The sequence below is a fragment of the Pinus tabuliformis genome, chromosome J (genome assembly GCF_031772625.1).
Source record: "Pinus tabuliformis cultivar Carrire ecotype Pingquan chromosome J, CPIR1, whole genome shotgun sequence".
Classification (NCBI taxonomy): domain Eukaryota; kingdom Viridiplantae; phylum Streptophyta; class Pinopsida; order Pinales; family Pinaceae; genus Pinus; species Pinus tabuliformis.
In genome coordinates, this window is record NC_142295.1 from 960,240,100 (window position 1) to 960,252,685 (window position 12,586).

The 12,586-nt window shown below is 42.9% G+C and overlaps 2 protein-coding genes across 2 annotated transcripts; one reads left to right on the top strand and one right to left on the bottom strand.

Moving 5' to 3' along the window:
- Window positions 1–1,302: 1,302 nt before the first annotated feature.
- On the bottom strand, window positions 1,303–3,822 carry LOC149230012 (uncharacterized). Its single transcript, XM_089381178.1, has 3 exons — window positions 3,775–3,822; window positions 2,643–2,873; window positions 1,303–1,500 (listed from the first exon to the last, which is right to left on the bottom strand). The coding sequence occupies exons 1-3, from the start codon at window positions 3,820–3,822 to the stop codon at window positions 1,303–1,305; spliced, it is 477 nt and encodes a 158-aa protein (XP_089237304.1).
- A 5,212-nt stretch (window positions 3,823–9,034) lies between these two features.
- Window positions 9,035–12,376, top strand: LOC149230013 (uncharacterized). Its single transcript, XM_089381179.1, has 4 exons — window positions 9,035–10,753; window positions 10,905–11,510; window positions 11,601–11,752; window positions 12,076–12,376. The coding sequence occupies exons 1-4, from the start codon at window positions 9,035–9,037 to the stop codon at window positions 12,374–12,376; spliced, it is 2,778 nt and encodes a 925-aa protein (XP_089237305.1).
- The last annotated feature ends 210 nt before the right edge of the window (window positions 12,377–12,586 follow it).

Consider the following 12,586-nt stretch of genomic DNA (forward strand, 5'->3'; position numbering starts at 1 on the left):
CCTGGAGGTATGACCCACCCCTCCGGCCCGTTTGTCACTCCACATGGGGCTTGACAACCATGTTTGTCTCAATTCTCACCCCCATCGGGGAAACAACCTCCTCCTCCACTATTTTCTGCAACTCTTCTAGGTGGTTATCTCTGTCGAAGGGAGGCCATTCTTGCTACATTTCCTATCCCTGTAAGTCACAACCTCGATTTGCGAGGAGGTCCACTACCTTGTTACCTTTTCTATCAATGTGCTCCATCATCACACAATCAAAAGATGAGAGGTGTGATTGGATGTGTTCCCTTATCAATTCAAAGTTCCAGCTTTTAATTACCTTGTCTAGGGGTGAGTCATTGATAAGGCACTGAACCATAGAGATTGCTATATGAGAGTCCCCGACGATGTGTAGTTTTATGATTTCGAGATCCTTGGCCATCTGTAATCCTCTATCCAGGGCAAGATACTCTGCCACATTGTTTGTATTGTGTCCACACAAAGCTGCATATAATATAGTAGTCCACCCTTTGTCATTATGAATGATTCCCCCAAGGCCCACTTTCCCAGGGTTTCCCTTAGATTCTCCATCAAAGTTAAGTTTGTGGAATCCCGGTGGGGGGCTTTTGAACATGATTGAGGACACCTTCTTTGATTGCGAATGTTGAGGAGGAGGAGGGATATAGGAATTTTGAGATATACCTAACATCAAGAGGATGGCTCACTCCCATCCCTCCGCTTTCCAATCTTCCTCCACCCATTAGTCTCTTGGATGTTGTGCTTGATAGTTGTCTAGACACTAAGGGGATGAAAAGGTTCTGAATTAAAGATCACTCTGTTCCTTGCTTTCCAGATGTTCCATAGTATTAAACCCTGTGAGAGGCACCATACTTTGTTAACAATAGGGTTATTGAAAAGGGACTGTCGCCATATTTCTATGGTTTCCCCAATGCTATTTACAGACTTGTCCGAATCTCCAAATAGCTCCAAATGATTCCCCTAGACTTCCAGTGCCTTTGGGCATGAATTTAAGAGATGGTCTATCGTTTCCTCCTCATTGTGACATAGTGGGAAACATGATGGTCCACTGAAGCCTTTCTTTCTTATTTTGTCCCATGTTAAAAGTTTACCCAACCTTGCTAACCATAGGAAGAACAACACTTTGGGCCACAAGCAAGAATACCATATTCGTTTCCATATGGATTTTGGCTCCGGATTTCCTTCTGTCGACAGGAGGGAGTAGGCTTCCTTTAAGGTGAACATTCCTTGGGTCCTGTATCCCCATCACAACTTATTTGGTTCCCCATTGTTGAGGATGGGTCATTGTTGTAGAGTTTCAAGGAGGCCCTCCCATGCCCTGTGGGGAATCTGAGGGGGCCAATCCTCAGAGGTCTTCCATTCCCTCCATTTTGATTCCAAGAGTGAGTCCTTCCATAAATCCTTGACGAATTCCGCTCCTAGCGGAGAGGTGAAATCCCTGACCGCTGAGAAGGCCTGGTCTTGACCTAGTCGAGGATCCTGCATACAACAATCACTCCAAATTCTGGTGCTGCCACCATTCCTGATTTCCCAAAATCCATGAGTTTGGATGAAGGCTTGCTGGGTTTTAGCCTGGTTCTAAATCGAGGATCCATTTGTGAGGTGTAGATGTTCTTGTAGGGGCTGTGATTGTCTCTCGACCCCATTTGGCATTCCACATTTGTTTCCATATCTCATGTCCCCCTTGTATCCAATGCCACCACACCTTGGCACTAAGGGCCTGGGATAAGGTCTCTAGGTCTTTAAGGCCTAGGCCTCCTTGGAGTTTTGGTTTACACAACTTATCCCATTCCACCAATGCCCATTTTCTCCCGATCTGCGTCCCGGACCAAATAAATTTTCGGAAATTTGCTGTCAATTATTTGTAGATGCTTTTGGGTGTAGGCAATGCTGAGAGCTAAGATATCAAGATTGCCTGCAGAACCGATTTCAAAAAAACCAACCACCCTACTGAGTTAAGAGCCCTGAATGTCCAGCTAGAAAGTTTCTTATCAATATGGGACAACACCTCTTTCCAGATTGTAAGCTTAAGGGAATTGGAAACCAAGGGAACCCCTAGATAAGTACTGAGAAGCACTCCCTCTCTAAATCCCAAGGTTCTAGCCAGGTGATTTCAGACTCATGGATGAGTATTGAAGAAGTATATGTCCAACTTTTCTCCATTTATCTGGGTACTTAATGCCTATTGGAAAGTCTCTAGAATCTCACTAATTTTCTTTGCCTCTCGTAGTGATGGATTTCAAAACAACATGTTGTCATCTACAAATTGTTGATGAGTTATCGGTGGGGTTCCATGGGATATTCTGATGCCCATAGACAACTGCAACTTTGATTGGGAAGCTTAGGCCTTCAACAACAATGATGAAAAGGAAAGGGGATAAAGGTCCACCTCACTTAAGCCCTCGCAATCCTCGAAAGGGTCGGGAGGGTGCCCCATTCACCTAGATTGAGAAGAATGATGTTGTTATTAATGATTTGACCCATTTGATCTAAGCCGAGGAGAATCCGAACGCTGCAAGGATAGATACCAAAAATTCCCAATTTAATCTATCTTATTCTTTAGAGAGATCTAGCTTTATGATCATACCTGGAGTGTGTGTTGATGTTGAGGTATGCGTTACCTCATGGGCTGCTAGAATTCCATCCAATATCTGCCGACCTTCAACAAAATCGATTTTCTCTAGTCCTATGATAGTCTTCAACAAGGGTTTGAGTCTTCTAACCAGGATCCCTAAAAGAATCTTGTAGATGACGTTGCATAGGGCGATCGGGTGGAACCCGCTCGGATCCAGGGCTTCACCCTTCTTGGGGATGAGGGCAAGAAATGTTGCATTCAGGCCCACCCATAACCACTGGTATTGGGAGTATTCCACAATCTCCAAGATTTATTCCCCTAAGAAGTTCCATCTCCCCTTGAAGAACTGAATTGTGAACCCATCCAAGCTTAGTGCCTTGTTTGTCAGAAGGGCCTTCACCACTCCCTCAACTTCTTCTAGGGCTATTTCTCACATGAGGGCTGTATTTTGTTCCTCCGAGATGAGGGAAGAAATGTTTTGTTGAATTTGTTGTTGTCTGTCTGCTTCCGGTTCCGTGAAAAGGGACTGGAAGTGCCAGATCAATTATTCGGAGATATCCTTGTGGTAGACCAAACGACGCCCTTCCTGGTCCTTAAGGGAGAAGATATTATTGAAGTGTCTATGCTTGATCATAGTTCGGTGGAAAATTTTCATATTTCGCTCCCCTTCCCGTAGCCATTGCACTTGTGATTTTTGTTTCCACAAAATCTCCTCCTACTTATGACTCTGTTCTAAGGCATTGAGGATTTCCCCCTCTTGAGCTATGTGATACTCTGTCCGACCTTCCAATATTATCTGATGTTGGAGGGATCGCATGGCGTCCTCCTAGCGGCAATTCCCCTGATTAATGTTCCCAAAATTTGTCTTGTTCCAGGCTTTGATTTTTCCCTTGAGCTCTTTGATTTTGAATTGAAATGTTTCCATCGAGTTTCTCCCTCTAGCCCTTGAGGCACTCCACCATTCTTCAATTTTGGGTAATAGATTTGGTTGTCTAGCCAAAAGGATTCAAAGGGAAGCGACCTATTCCAAGGGGCAATTCACAAGTCGATCTCAAGGCTTATAGGCCAATGATTGGACCCTATGCATGTGAGGATCTCAGCCTGGAAGAACAGATCCTATAATAAAATGTTGTCAAAAATAAGAAAATGATCTAACTTTGAGGCTATTTGGAATTTACCTCCTCGCTGATTGTTCTAGGTAAAAGTTCCATTCCTGAATTCCACATCTTTCGTTCCCAGCTCTTAGATCATTTCCTGGAATTCCCCTGAGTTCTGATATAGGCGGCATATGCCCCACTTCTTCTCGTTGAGATCCTTGATGAGCTTGAAGTCTCCCACTAGAATCCAATTTTCCATACCCACTATTTCCTTCAAGCATCACAATCCTAGAAGAAAGGTTGGTTTTAACCCCAACATAGTGGGGCCATATACCCCGTTAGCCAGAACTTTTCTGGGGTGCCTATACATTCAAATTATCCTATAAGGGAGTAGGGGTTGGCCATCCATTTATCAAAGGAAATGGAGATGAGGTCCCGTTGTATTCCCAGGCCTCCCACACTGCCTCGAGCATCCAAAGCCATGTAATCCACCAATGGCTAATTTTTGCTTGCTATTTCTTTGAATCTCTCTTGTGTCACCTTGGTTTCCTGAATAATGAGAATATTAGGCTACTCTTTTTGAATTCTTTCCTTTAGGTACCTCATCTTCCCTTTGGATTTGAGGCCACAAATATTCCATGAGGTCAATTTCATTGATGAAGAGAGGGTGTGGAGCGACGATAATACTTTGTCAATACATTTGTTTGTCCTGAATTAACTAGGATTGCCCCTTCTTCCTGAATCACCTCCCTCATTGGTCTTCTCCCCCTTTTCCTTGGGTCGTGGCTTTCATCGGAGCGTGGGGATGGGGATATTTCCTCCCATGGTACTAAATCTAATGTCTGCTACTGGTCTGCCGATGCTTGTCATTTCTCCCATTCCTTGAACTGATGGAACTGTTCCAGTTGATCCTGGAGAATATCAGTCGATCCATCTTTCACCCAACTACAGATGTAAGCAACCATGACTCGCTCATCAAAGTTTAACTAATCAAGTTTCACTTCATGATCTAATGTGTGGTGCACTTGAGCAAGGGATTGAAGGATCTATCTGCTATTGGATTGGAATTCTGGGGTCTTATGCTTGCTTTGCTGCTTTCCTTTTTGTCCCTTCGCCTCCCGGCTCAATCTCCATTGTTGTATGGGCTGAGGAATCTGGTCCTAGAGTTTCAGTAATCTCCGGATTTGAGCCATTTTCCAGAAGGGAAAAGTGATTTTCTTAAGGGATCTGTGGGTGCAGATGGGGATTTATTGGTAGTCGACTAGAGGTAGCGGTGGTGGAGTCCCTGCTCAACTAGACGACGCATTTGTGGCCTTGACTCGGCCTGAATATTAAACTTATAATTTTATAATAATAAAAAAATACAATTCATTCTTCATTACATGGACAAGAGACTTAAGTTTAAAATGGATAATTATATAAAAATATAATTTAGCATTAAACTTATAATTTTATAATTAAAAAAATTGCAATTCATTCTTTATTAAAGGGAGAACATACTTAAGTTTAAAATGTATATGTTAATTATTTATATAAAAAAAAACAAATTAAAAAACATAATACAAATAAAAATACAATAAAAGTGAGATGCATAATACATTCTTTATTTGTATTTTTATTTTAATTATACAAGTGAAATGCATAATTATTTTAATTATAAAAATGAGATGCATGGTTATTTTAATTATAAAACTGAGATGCATAATTATATTATGGTTTTGTAGTGATGTCTTTCAGAGTCATCACATTCATGTTTTATTGTATCAACATTTCGAACCAACCTCCATGGTTCATCATTAGGATCAAATGTGTGAAAAGTCAGATAATGATGGGGAAATAAATAGAGGAAAGATTGGGATGGTAATGTAAGGAGCCGACAAGTTTGTTTGATGCAGGAAAATGGAGGAATAATGGAGGCGTCTCTGCAGCGTTTGCAAAATGTGAAGTTTGAATTCTTCATTGCAATTTGTACCGGATCGTTCCAATGCACGAACTTCTTGAGATTTCTCTTAATGATCCTGATGATAAACCACAGAGGTTAATTTGAAACGTCGATACAATAAAACATGAATGTGATGACTCAAAGACATCACTACACAAAATGTTGATCACAGAAGCCTCAAATCTATAATATACTATGGTTATTAATAAAATTTAAATTTAAATTTAATAAAATTTAAATTTATAATACAATATTATCATTGAAATTTGTAAAATTAATTTAAATTATATTTCTCAAATTGATAAAATTAATTTAAATTGTATTTTTTAAATTTAATAAATTGATTATTTTTTAAAATAAAAACATGGCTCTCATAAAGATATAAATTTGTAACTTCTTATTTATAATTAATATAAAAATATTTTGAAAAAATTATAAACTTGATTATTAAATTAATGTTTTAAAATTAATATTGTTTTTAATAATAATTTTCAATTCATTTAATAATTAAAAAAAAAATTATTGCTATTTTATAATATTAAATTATTATTATATTTTGTATTATATTAATTAAATATATTATTATTGAGTAGATAGGCTTGTTCTATAGCTCAATATGAAGGGATGTGTAAGTTTGTCTATAGGTAAGTAGAGTTGACATGTACAATCACATGATAGAAGACTCCGGGTGACCTAGCTCCCGCGCCACCCCATGCTGCGATCGCCTGCTCCTTGCTACTCGGCCCTCCTGGCAGCCATGCGTAGCGATGGGGAGGCGGATCCCCCCCCTCTCCCTCCTGAAGTCATTGAATTTCAGAAAATGATTGATGCATGCAGCAGACGCCCTCCATCTGCTCAACAACAGAAATTTGTCAAGAAAAAAGACTGCATCCCCATAGTGGCCCTCCCTAAGGAAGAAACCTGTCACTCTGCACTGAATCTAGCCGATAGAGGGCTCATTGGGCAGTTCACCGGCCTCTGGCCATCACCCAAATCTGTTGAAGACTGGATCAAGAGAAACTGGATCCCTCTGATCAAGGAAGGGATCAAATCATATTTTGTAGGTAAAGGCTTCTTTGTATTCGTCTTTGAATCAGCAGAAGACTAGAGTCTCATCTTCAGGAACGGGCCATATTTCATGGGGCCATAGGGATTATATTTAAATAAATGGTCTCCAGATTTCGACCCGACCCAGGATGTTCCTTCTGCGGTTCCAGTGTGGGTGTGGCTTCCCCATCTCCCCCTGCATTGCTGGAGTCAGAAATCTCTCCAAATCATCGGCAACTCCCTTGGTAAATACATTGATCAGGTTGTAAGGAAAGATCAGTACTCCTGCGCCCGAATATGCGTGGAAGTAGATCTGGAAGAAGGACTACCCGAAGCAATAAAACTCATAGTGGTTGGATGGTCCCATATTCAAGAGCTGGATTACGAGCAGATCCCCTTTAAATGCAGACACTGCCATGGCTATGGACATTTCACAAAACACTGTAAGAAAAAAACGGAAGAGCAGAGCCACACCCCCAAGGGAGATCAATGGACCTCAGTCCAGAAAACGGGCCATGCAAAAGCATCTGGGAAAGGAGCCACAAAGGGGAATAATCAAGGAAAACCCAGCAATGAAAATGGAACCCATCAGAAACTGGACGAGATCCCAATCCCCGAAGGAGCCTCTCCTTCAGACCCCCCAGATACGGATCTGACCATTCCAGCACAGGTCGAAGATCCACAGGCAAATAAAGAGGGAGGCGGAGATGCATCGCTTGGTTCTCCTCAGGGCAGCCCCTCCATGCCTTCGTATGCAGATATAACAAAGAAGAAAAAAGTGCCAGAACCTTCAGACTCCTCAGAGGAAGATACCTATGAGAGACCCTCGAAGAAAACAGGTAGGAAGACCCACAGAGCAGTCAGGGAGGAGGAGGCAAAGCATCTCAAAATGCAAGGCAGGTAGTACACAATAGAGATGACTATAGGAAGAAATACTAGAGGAAGATCCACCAAGGGAGGAATCCCAAATCCCTCGCCAGGTAAATAATGCATATAGTCTCTTGGAACTGCAGAGGCCTGGGGACCCAACCAAAAACTGAAGCGGTCAAAGATCTGATGAAAATAGAACCCTCAGACATCCTCTTGCTCTAAGAGACCAAAATCGAAGGGCAAGCCCTTAAGGATATCAACAAATCTAAATGGAAGAAGAACGAAGGCATAGAAGTCAGCTCAAGGGGAACTTTGGGAGGCGTTGCAACTCTCTGGTCGGAAGATCAGTTCCACCTGTTGAACTCCCATGAGACCCAACACTGGATCTTCACGGAGCTCAAGCATCTTGAAAGTAAGTTAACTATAGCCTTATTCAATCTCTATGTTCCTGTTATTTATGCAGAAAAAAGAGACTGCTGGAATACTCTCTCGGTCTTCTTAGATCATCACTCCCTAAATAACATCGTCCTGGGAGGAGATCTTAACTTAGTCATGAAGCCAAAGGAAAAAAGGGGGGGAAACAGCAGCAGAGATCAGCTGCTGCCTTTGGTAGAGGAATTAATGCAGCAGAGGGATCTCCTAGATTTTGCCCCGGTGAGAGGCAAATATACTTGGACCAATAACAGAACTGGGCCTGACCACATCGCTGCCCGGCTGGACAGATTTCTAATTCAAAGCTCCCTGTTGATGGAAAATCTCCTCATATCAACAAAAATTCTCCCCAAGCTCTCCTCGGATCATAAGCCAATTCAACTCCTTTTGGCCCCTGAGGAAGACCTTGGCCCTATTCCCTTTAAATTCAGTCCACTTTGGATTGAAAAAGCAGGCTTCCTGGATACTATCCAATCGGCTTGGGATATCCCCATCAACGGATCCCCAAGCTTTGTGTGGGAGCAAAAATTAAAAGCCACCAAAAAAGCCTTAAAAGAGTGGCTAAGGAAACTCCCCAACCCCTCTACCCAGCAGAGAAAAGTCGATGTTCAGCAGCTGGAAACCTTGCAAATTGGTATGGAAGGGCTTCACATCACCCCGGAAATTTTAAACAAAGAAGCAGCCTATCAAAGAAATATCCATCAATCTTTCAGAAGGGAAGAAGAGCACTGGAGACTCAAATCTCGCAGCCTTTGGTTAAAAGCAGGAGACCGAAACACCTACTTTTTCCACCGACAGTACAAAGCCCGCCTATCTCGGAATCACATCACTGAGATAAAAAATGATGAAGGGTAGATTTGCAACAAATTTGACCAAATAAAAATTGCATCTGAAAACCATTTTAAAGATCTATACGACACAAGGCATGAAGGCAGCATAGAAGATACTGAAGATCTCCTCTCTTATATTCCCCACCTCATCACCCATGAGGACAACCAGGCTTTACTGAACCCCTTATCTGAAGAAGAAATCATCAAGGTTATTTGGGCAATGGAATCAGATAAGGCCCCTGGGCCAGATGGATTCACAATACACTTCTACAAAGTCTGCTGGGACATCATCAAAACAGATTTGCTGAAAATGATACAAGGTTTCTTTGGAAAAGCCAAGGTTGGGGGAGGCATCAACTCCACCTTCCTTTCTCTAATTCCAAAAGAGGCTAATCCGGAAACTTTTGGCAGGTTTAGGCCCATCTCTCTATGCAACGCCTCATATAAAATCTTGTCAAAAATTATTGCAAATAGAATCAAACCCCTTCTTGACAAACTAATATCCAATGCCCAAGGGGGGTTCGTCAAAGGCAGACACATCTTGGACAACATCATTCAAGTGCAGGAAGCTATCCACTCCAGCAAACAGAGGAAAGAGAAGGGGATGCTGATCAAGCTTGACATGGCTAATGCATTCGACAGAGTCAACCATTCTTTTCTTCTCCAAGTCCTCCGATCCTTCGGCTTCCCTCCTCAGTTTATCAATCTCATCAAAGCATGCATCTCAAACCCTTGGATAGCCCCCATGGTCAACGGCCGCCCAACATCCTTCTTCCAAGCTCATCGTGGACTAAGGCAAGGCTGTCCACTCTCACCTTTTTTGTATATTCTCATGGTTGATTCTCTTAGCAGGAAGCTGGCTGCAGAAATGAACTCTGGTGATCTCCCAGGAATCCGAACTGCAAATGCTCTAAAGCCAATAAATCATGCTCTCTTTGCAGATGACTCCCTTCTCCTAGGCGGAGCCTCTACTAGAATAGCAGCTAATTTCGATGTTGTGCTAAAAAGTTATTGCAGAGCTTCAGGAGCTGTGATAAATGACAGAAAGAGTTCGATCTTTGGATGGAATGTAAGCCAACACAATCTCAATATCATAGCCCAGACCCTTGGATTTGAGTGCTTCGCCCATTGGGACAGCATCAAATACCTCGGCTTACCCCTCACATCTGGAGTCAACAACAGATCTCTGTGGCATGGCATCATTAGCAAAATTAAAGACAAGATCACTTCCTGGGGAGGTTATTGGCTAACCAAGGGAGGGAAAATTATCTTACTTAAATCCGTCTTATCTGCTCTCCCCATATATCAAGCCTCTTTCCTTCTGGCCCCGAAACACATTATGGAACAGATCTCTTGTCTCCTGAGAGACTTTCTCTGGAAAGGAGGCAGAGGCAATCACAATAAAATGCATTTGGCAAACTGGGAACTAGTCAAGCGGCCAATATTGGACGGAGGGCTACAGATCAGAGACCCTGCTCTTTCTAATCTATCACTTGGATGCAAGCTCCTATGGAAAATATATTCAGATCCCTCACACCCGGTCAGTGAAATGCTCACCTCCAAATACGCGCAGGGGATCTCTCTCAGGCACCTGTCAGCAAACAATACACTCGCAGGCACACACACCTGGAACCTCTGTAGGAAAAGCATCAGCAGTTTCAGGAAACATTTGTACCGCATTCTGGGCAATGGGGAGAAGATCCTTCTCTGGAAAGACCGCATCATGAACAACCCCCCTCTTAACTCCCACGAAGAAATCCGGGATCTCAGAGATTGGCTCCACGGAGCAGGTATAAGAAAGCTGAATGAAATCTCAGCTTGGGATAGTAAAGGGAACTGGATCGACTGGGCGATCCCACCTGTGTCGGCGCAGTTCCAATACCAAATCGCTGCTCTCAAACGCAGCGCCGGTCCACCACAACAGCGCAGACAGATGGGGGTGGGGTGATACCGGTTTTTACACGTTAGCTTTGGGTTATTCTGCCCTGCAGACCAAAAAAGATAGATTGAGAATGCCATCGCTATGGAAACAGGTATGGAGCGCCAAGGGGCTACCCAAAGTTAACTTCTTTTTTTGGATCCTCATGCAGAATAAACAGCTCACAGGGGATAACTTGTCAAAACGAAATTTTGCTGGGCCTCATAGATGCGCAATGTGCAGAAACTCTGGAGAAACAGCCTCCCACCTGTTCATTGATTGCGATTTTGCCAAAGAAGTTTGGAAACTAACTCTCCTTGGACTGCCCGCCTCCCCTCCCCATCACAGCTCTGTGGCTGATCTATTTTCTGAATGGTTTCAATATTACCCTCAAAACATCCCCAATAAATCCCTGTGGTTTCACATTTGGCTCTCCATTCCCAAATTTGTATGCTGGGAAATCTGGCTTGCCCGGAATGACTTAATCTTCAACAATTCCTCACGCTCTCCTGCTAAATCTGCCTCAATTGCAAAAGCTCTTCTTATCGAAACTGTCCTCCTGCATTCCCAAAATTCTGACTTCTCCCTTCTCCCCTCTGAAAAGGCTTGGCTGAACCTTCATAGCCCTCATCCCATAAGCAAAGCCCGTTCCCTTCCCCCTCCCCTCCCCTCTCCATCTTGGAAAATCAGAGAACCTGAAGCTGCCTTTCAAACCTGGTGGAAGATCCAAAACACAACTTCAATCTTTTTCGACAGTGCCTCCAAAGGAAATCCTGGGGTTGCGGGAGCTGGAGGAGTCATCTACTTCTTAGATAACCCCAGAAAAGTCCACTTTTGCTGGGGGCTCGGTATTCGCACAAACAATTAGGCAGAGCTCCTTGCTCTCACAAAAGCCTGCCAAATAGTTCGGGATAAAGGCATCAAAGAATGCCAAGCATTCGGAGACTCCGAAATTCTCATTAAGAAGATCATCTTGGACGACCAGTTCAACAATGCTATTCTCAACAAGTCTCTGAAAAGGTTAAAGCTAATTCTGCAAGATTTCACTTCCTTCAAAATATACCATATCCTCAGAAGTCTGAATAGTGAGGCGGACGAAATGGCAAACAAAGGCTGTCTCTTAGCACCGGGAACACTCAACAACAATGACAACAACGCTACCTCATATTGTATTCCTTAACTCAAGGGCAGAATTGAACAAGAAGCAAGAAGCATGGATTACAACATATTGAACAATTTTGAGAGGATTATGACTGACAATTTCGGCACATCAACTGTAACAGTGTATAGCATGATGTGCACAGGTAAATCTGGGGACCTTTCTCCATCTTTAAAACAATCAGACTGTGTGGTAGCTGCTTGATAAAGACGGCGGCCCTGCAATTGCATCGTCAAGGATATCGGAACAGAGGAGCCATTCATTGTTACTGCCAAGTCTTTCTACCTCTGATACTGAAGGTGTTATATGCACTTTACCATGGCACTCATATGGACACTGTTGGTATCTACTCTGTCGACGCTTCTGCATTCAGATTGGGCTCGGATGGAGGACTTCTCATATGGACACTGTTGGTTAGTACTCTGTCGACGCTTCTGCACTCAGATTGGGCTCGGATGGAGGACTCCAGCTTTGACATCAACTGATGGTAACAGCCTGAATCTGAAAACAAAAGCCTACAATGGATAGTAACTCATCACGCGCCAGAACCTCCAGTGGATTCCAGCTAAAGCCACTGCAAATCTTGTCATCATGTCGGATAATGAGTAGAGTTCTGGGAGGTACCCTCTAGTGTAACGTCCAGGCATTTCAGACTTCTTAGGCATGTGGAATCTTTTTAATGGCGGAAAAGATGT

Excerpts from the sequence above, each read along its gene's own strand:
- LOC149230013 (XM_089381179.1), top strand. The coding sequence starts at position 9,035 with ATGGAATCAGATAAGGCCCCTGGGCCAGATGGATTCACAATACACTTC. Across the intron at positions 10,754-10,904 it reads AACAGCGCAGACAGATGGGG|AATAAACAGCTCACAGGGGA; the intron begins GTGGGGTGATAC and ends ATCCTCATGCAG. Across the intron at positions 11,511-11,600 it reads CCTCCAAAGGAAATCCTGGG|GCAGAGCTCCTTGCTCTCAC; the intron begins GTTGCGGGAGCT and ends ACAAACAATTAG.
- LOC149230012 (XM_089381178.1), bottom strand. The coding sequence starts at position 3,822 with ATGTGGAATTCAGGAATGGAACTTTTACCTAGAACAATCAGCGAGGAG. Across the intron at positions 2,874-3,774 it reads CTAGAACAATCAGCGAGGAG|TGGTTATGGGTGGGCCTGAA; the intron begins GTAAATTCCAAA and ends TCCCAATACCAG. Across the intron at positions 1,501-2,642 it reads GAATTCTAGCAGCCCATGAG|GATCCTCGACTAGGTCAAGA; the intron begins GTAACGCATACC and ends TGTTGTATGCAG.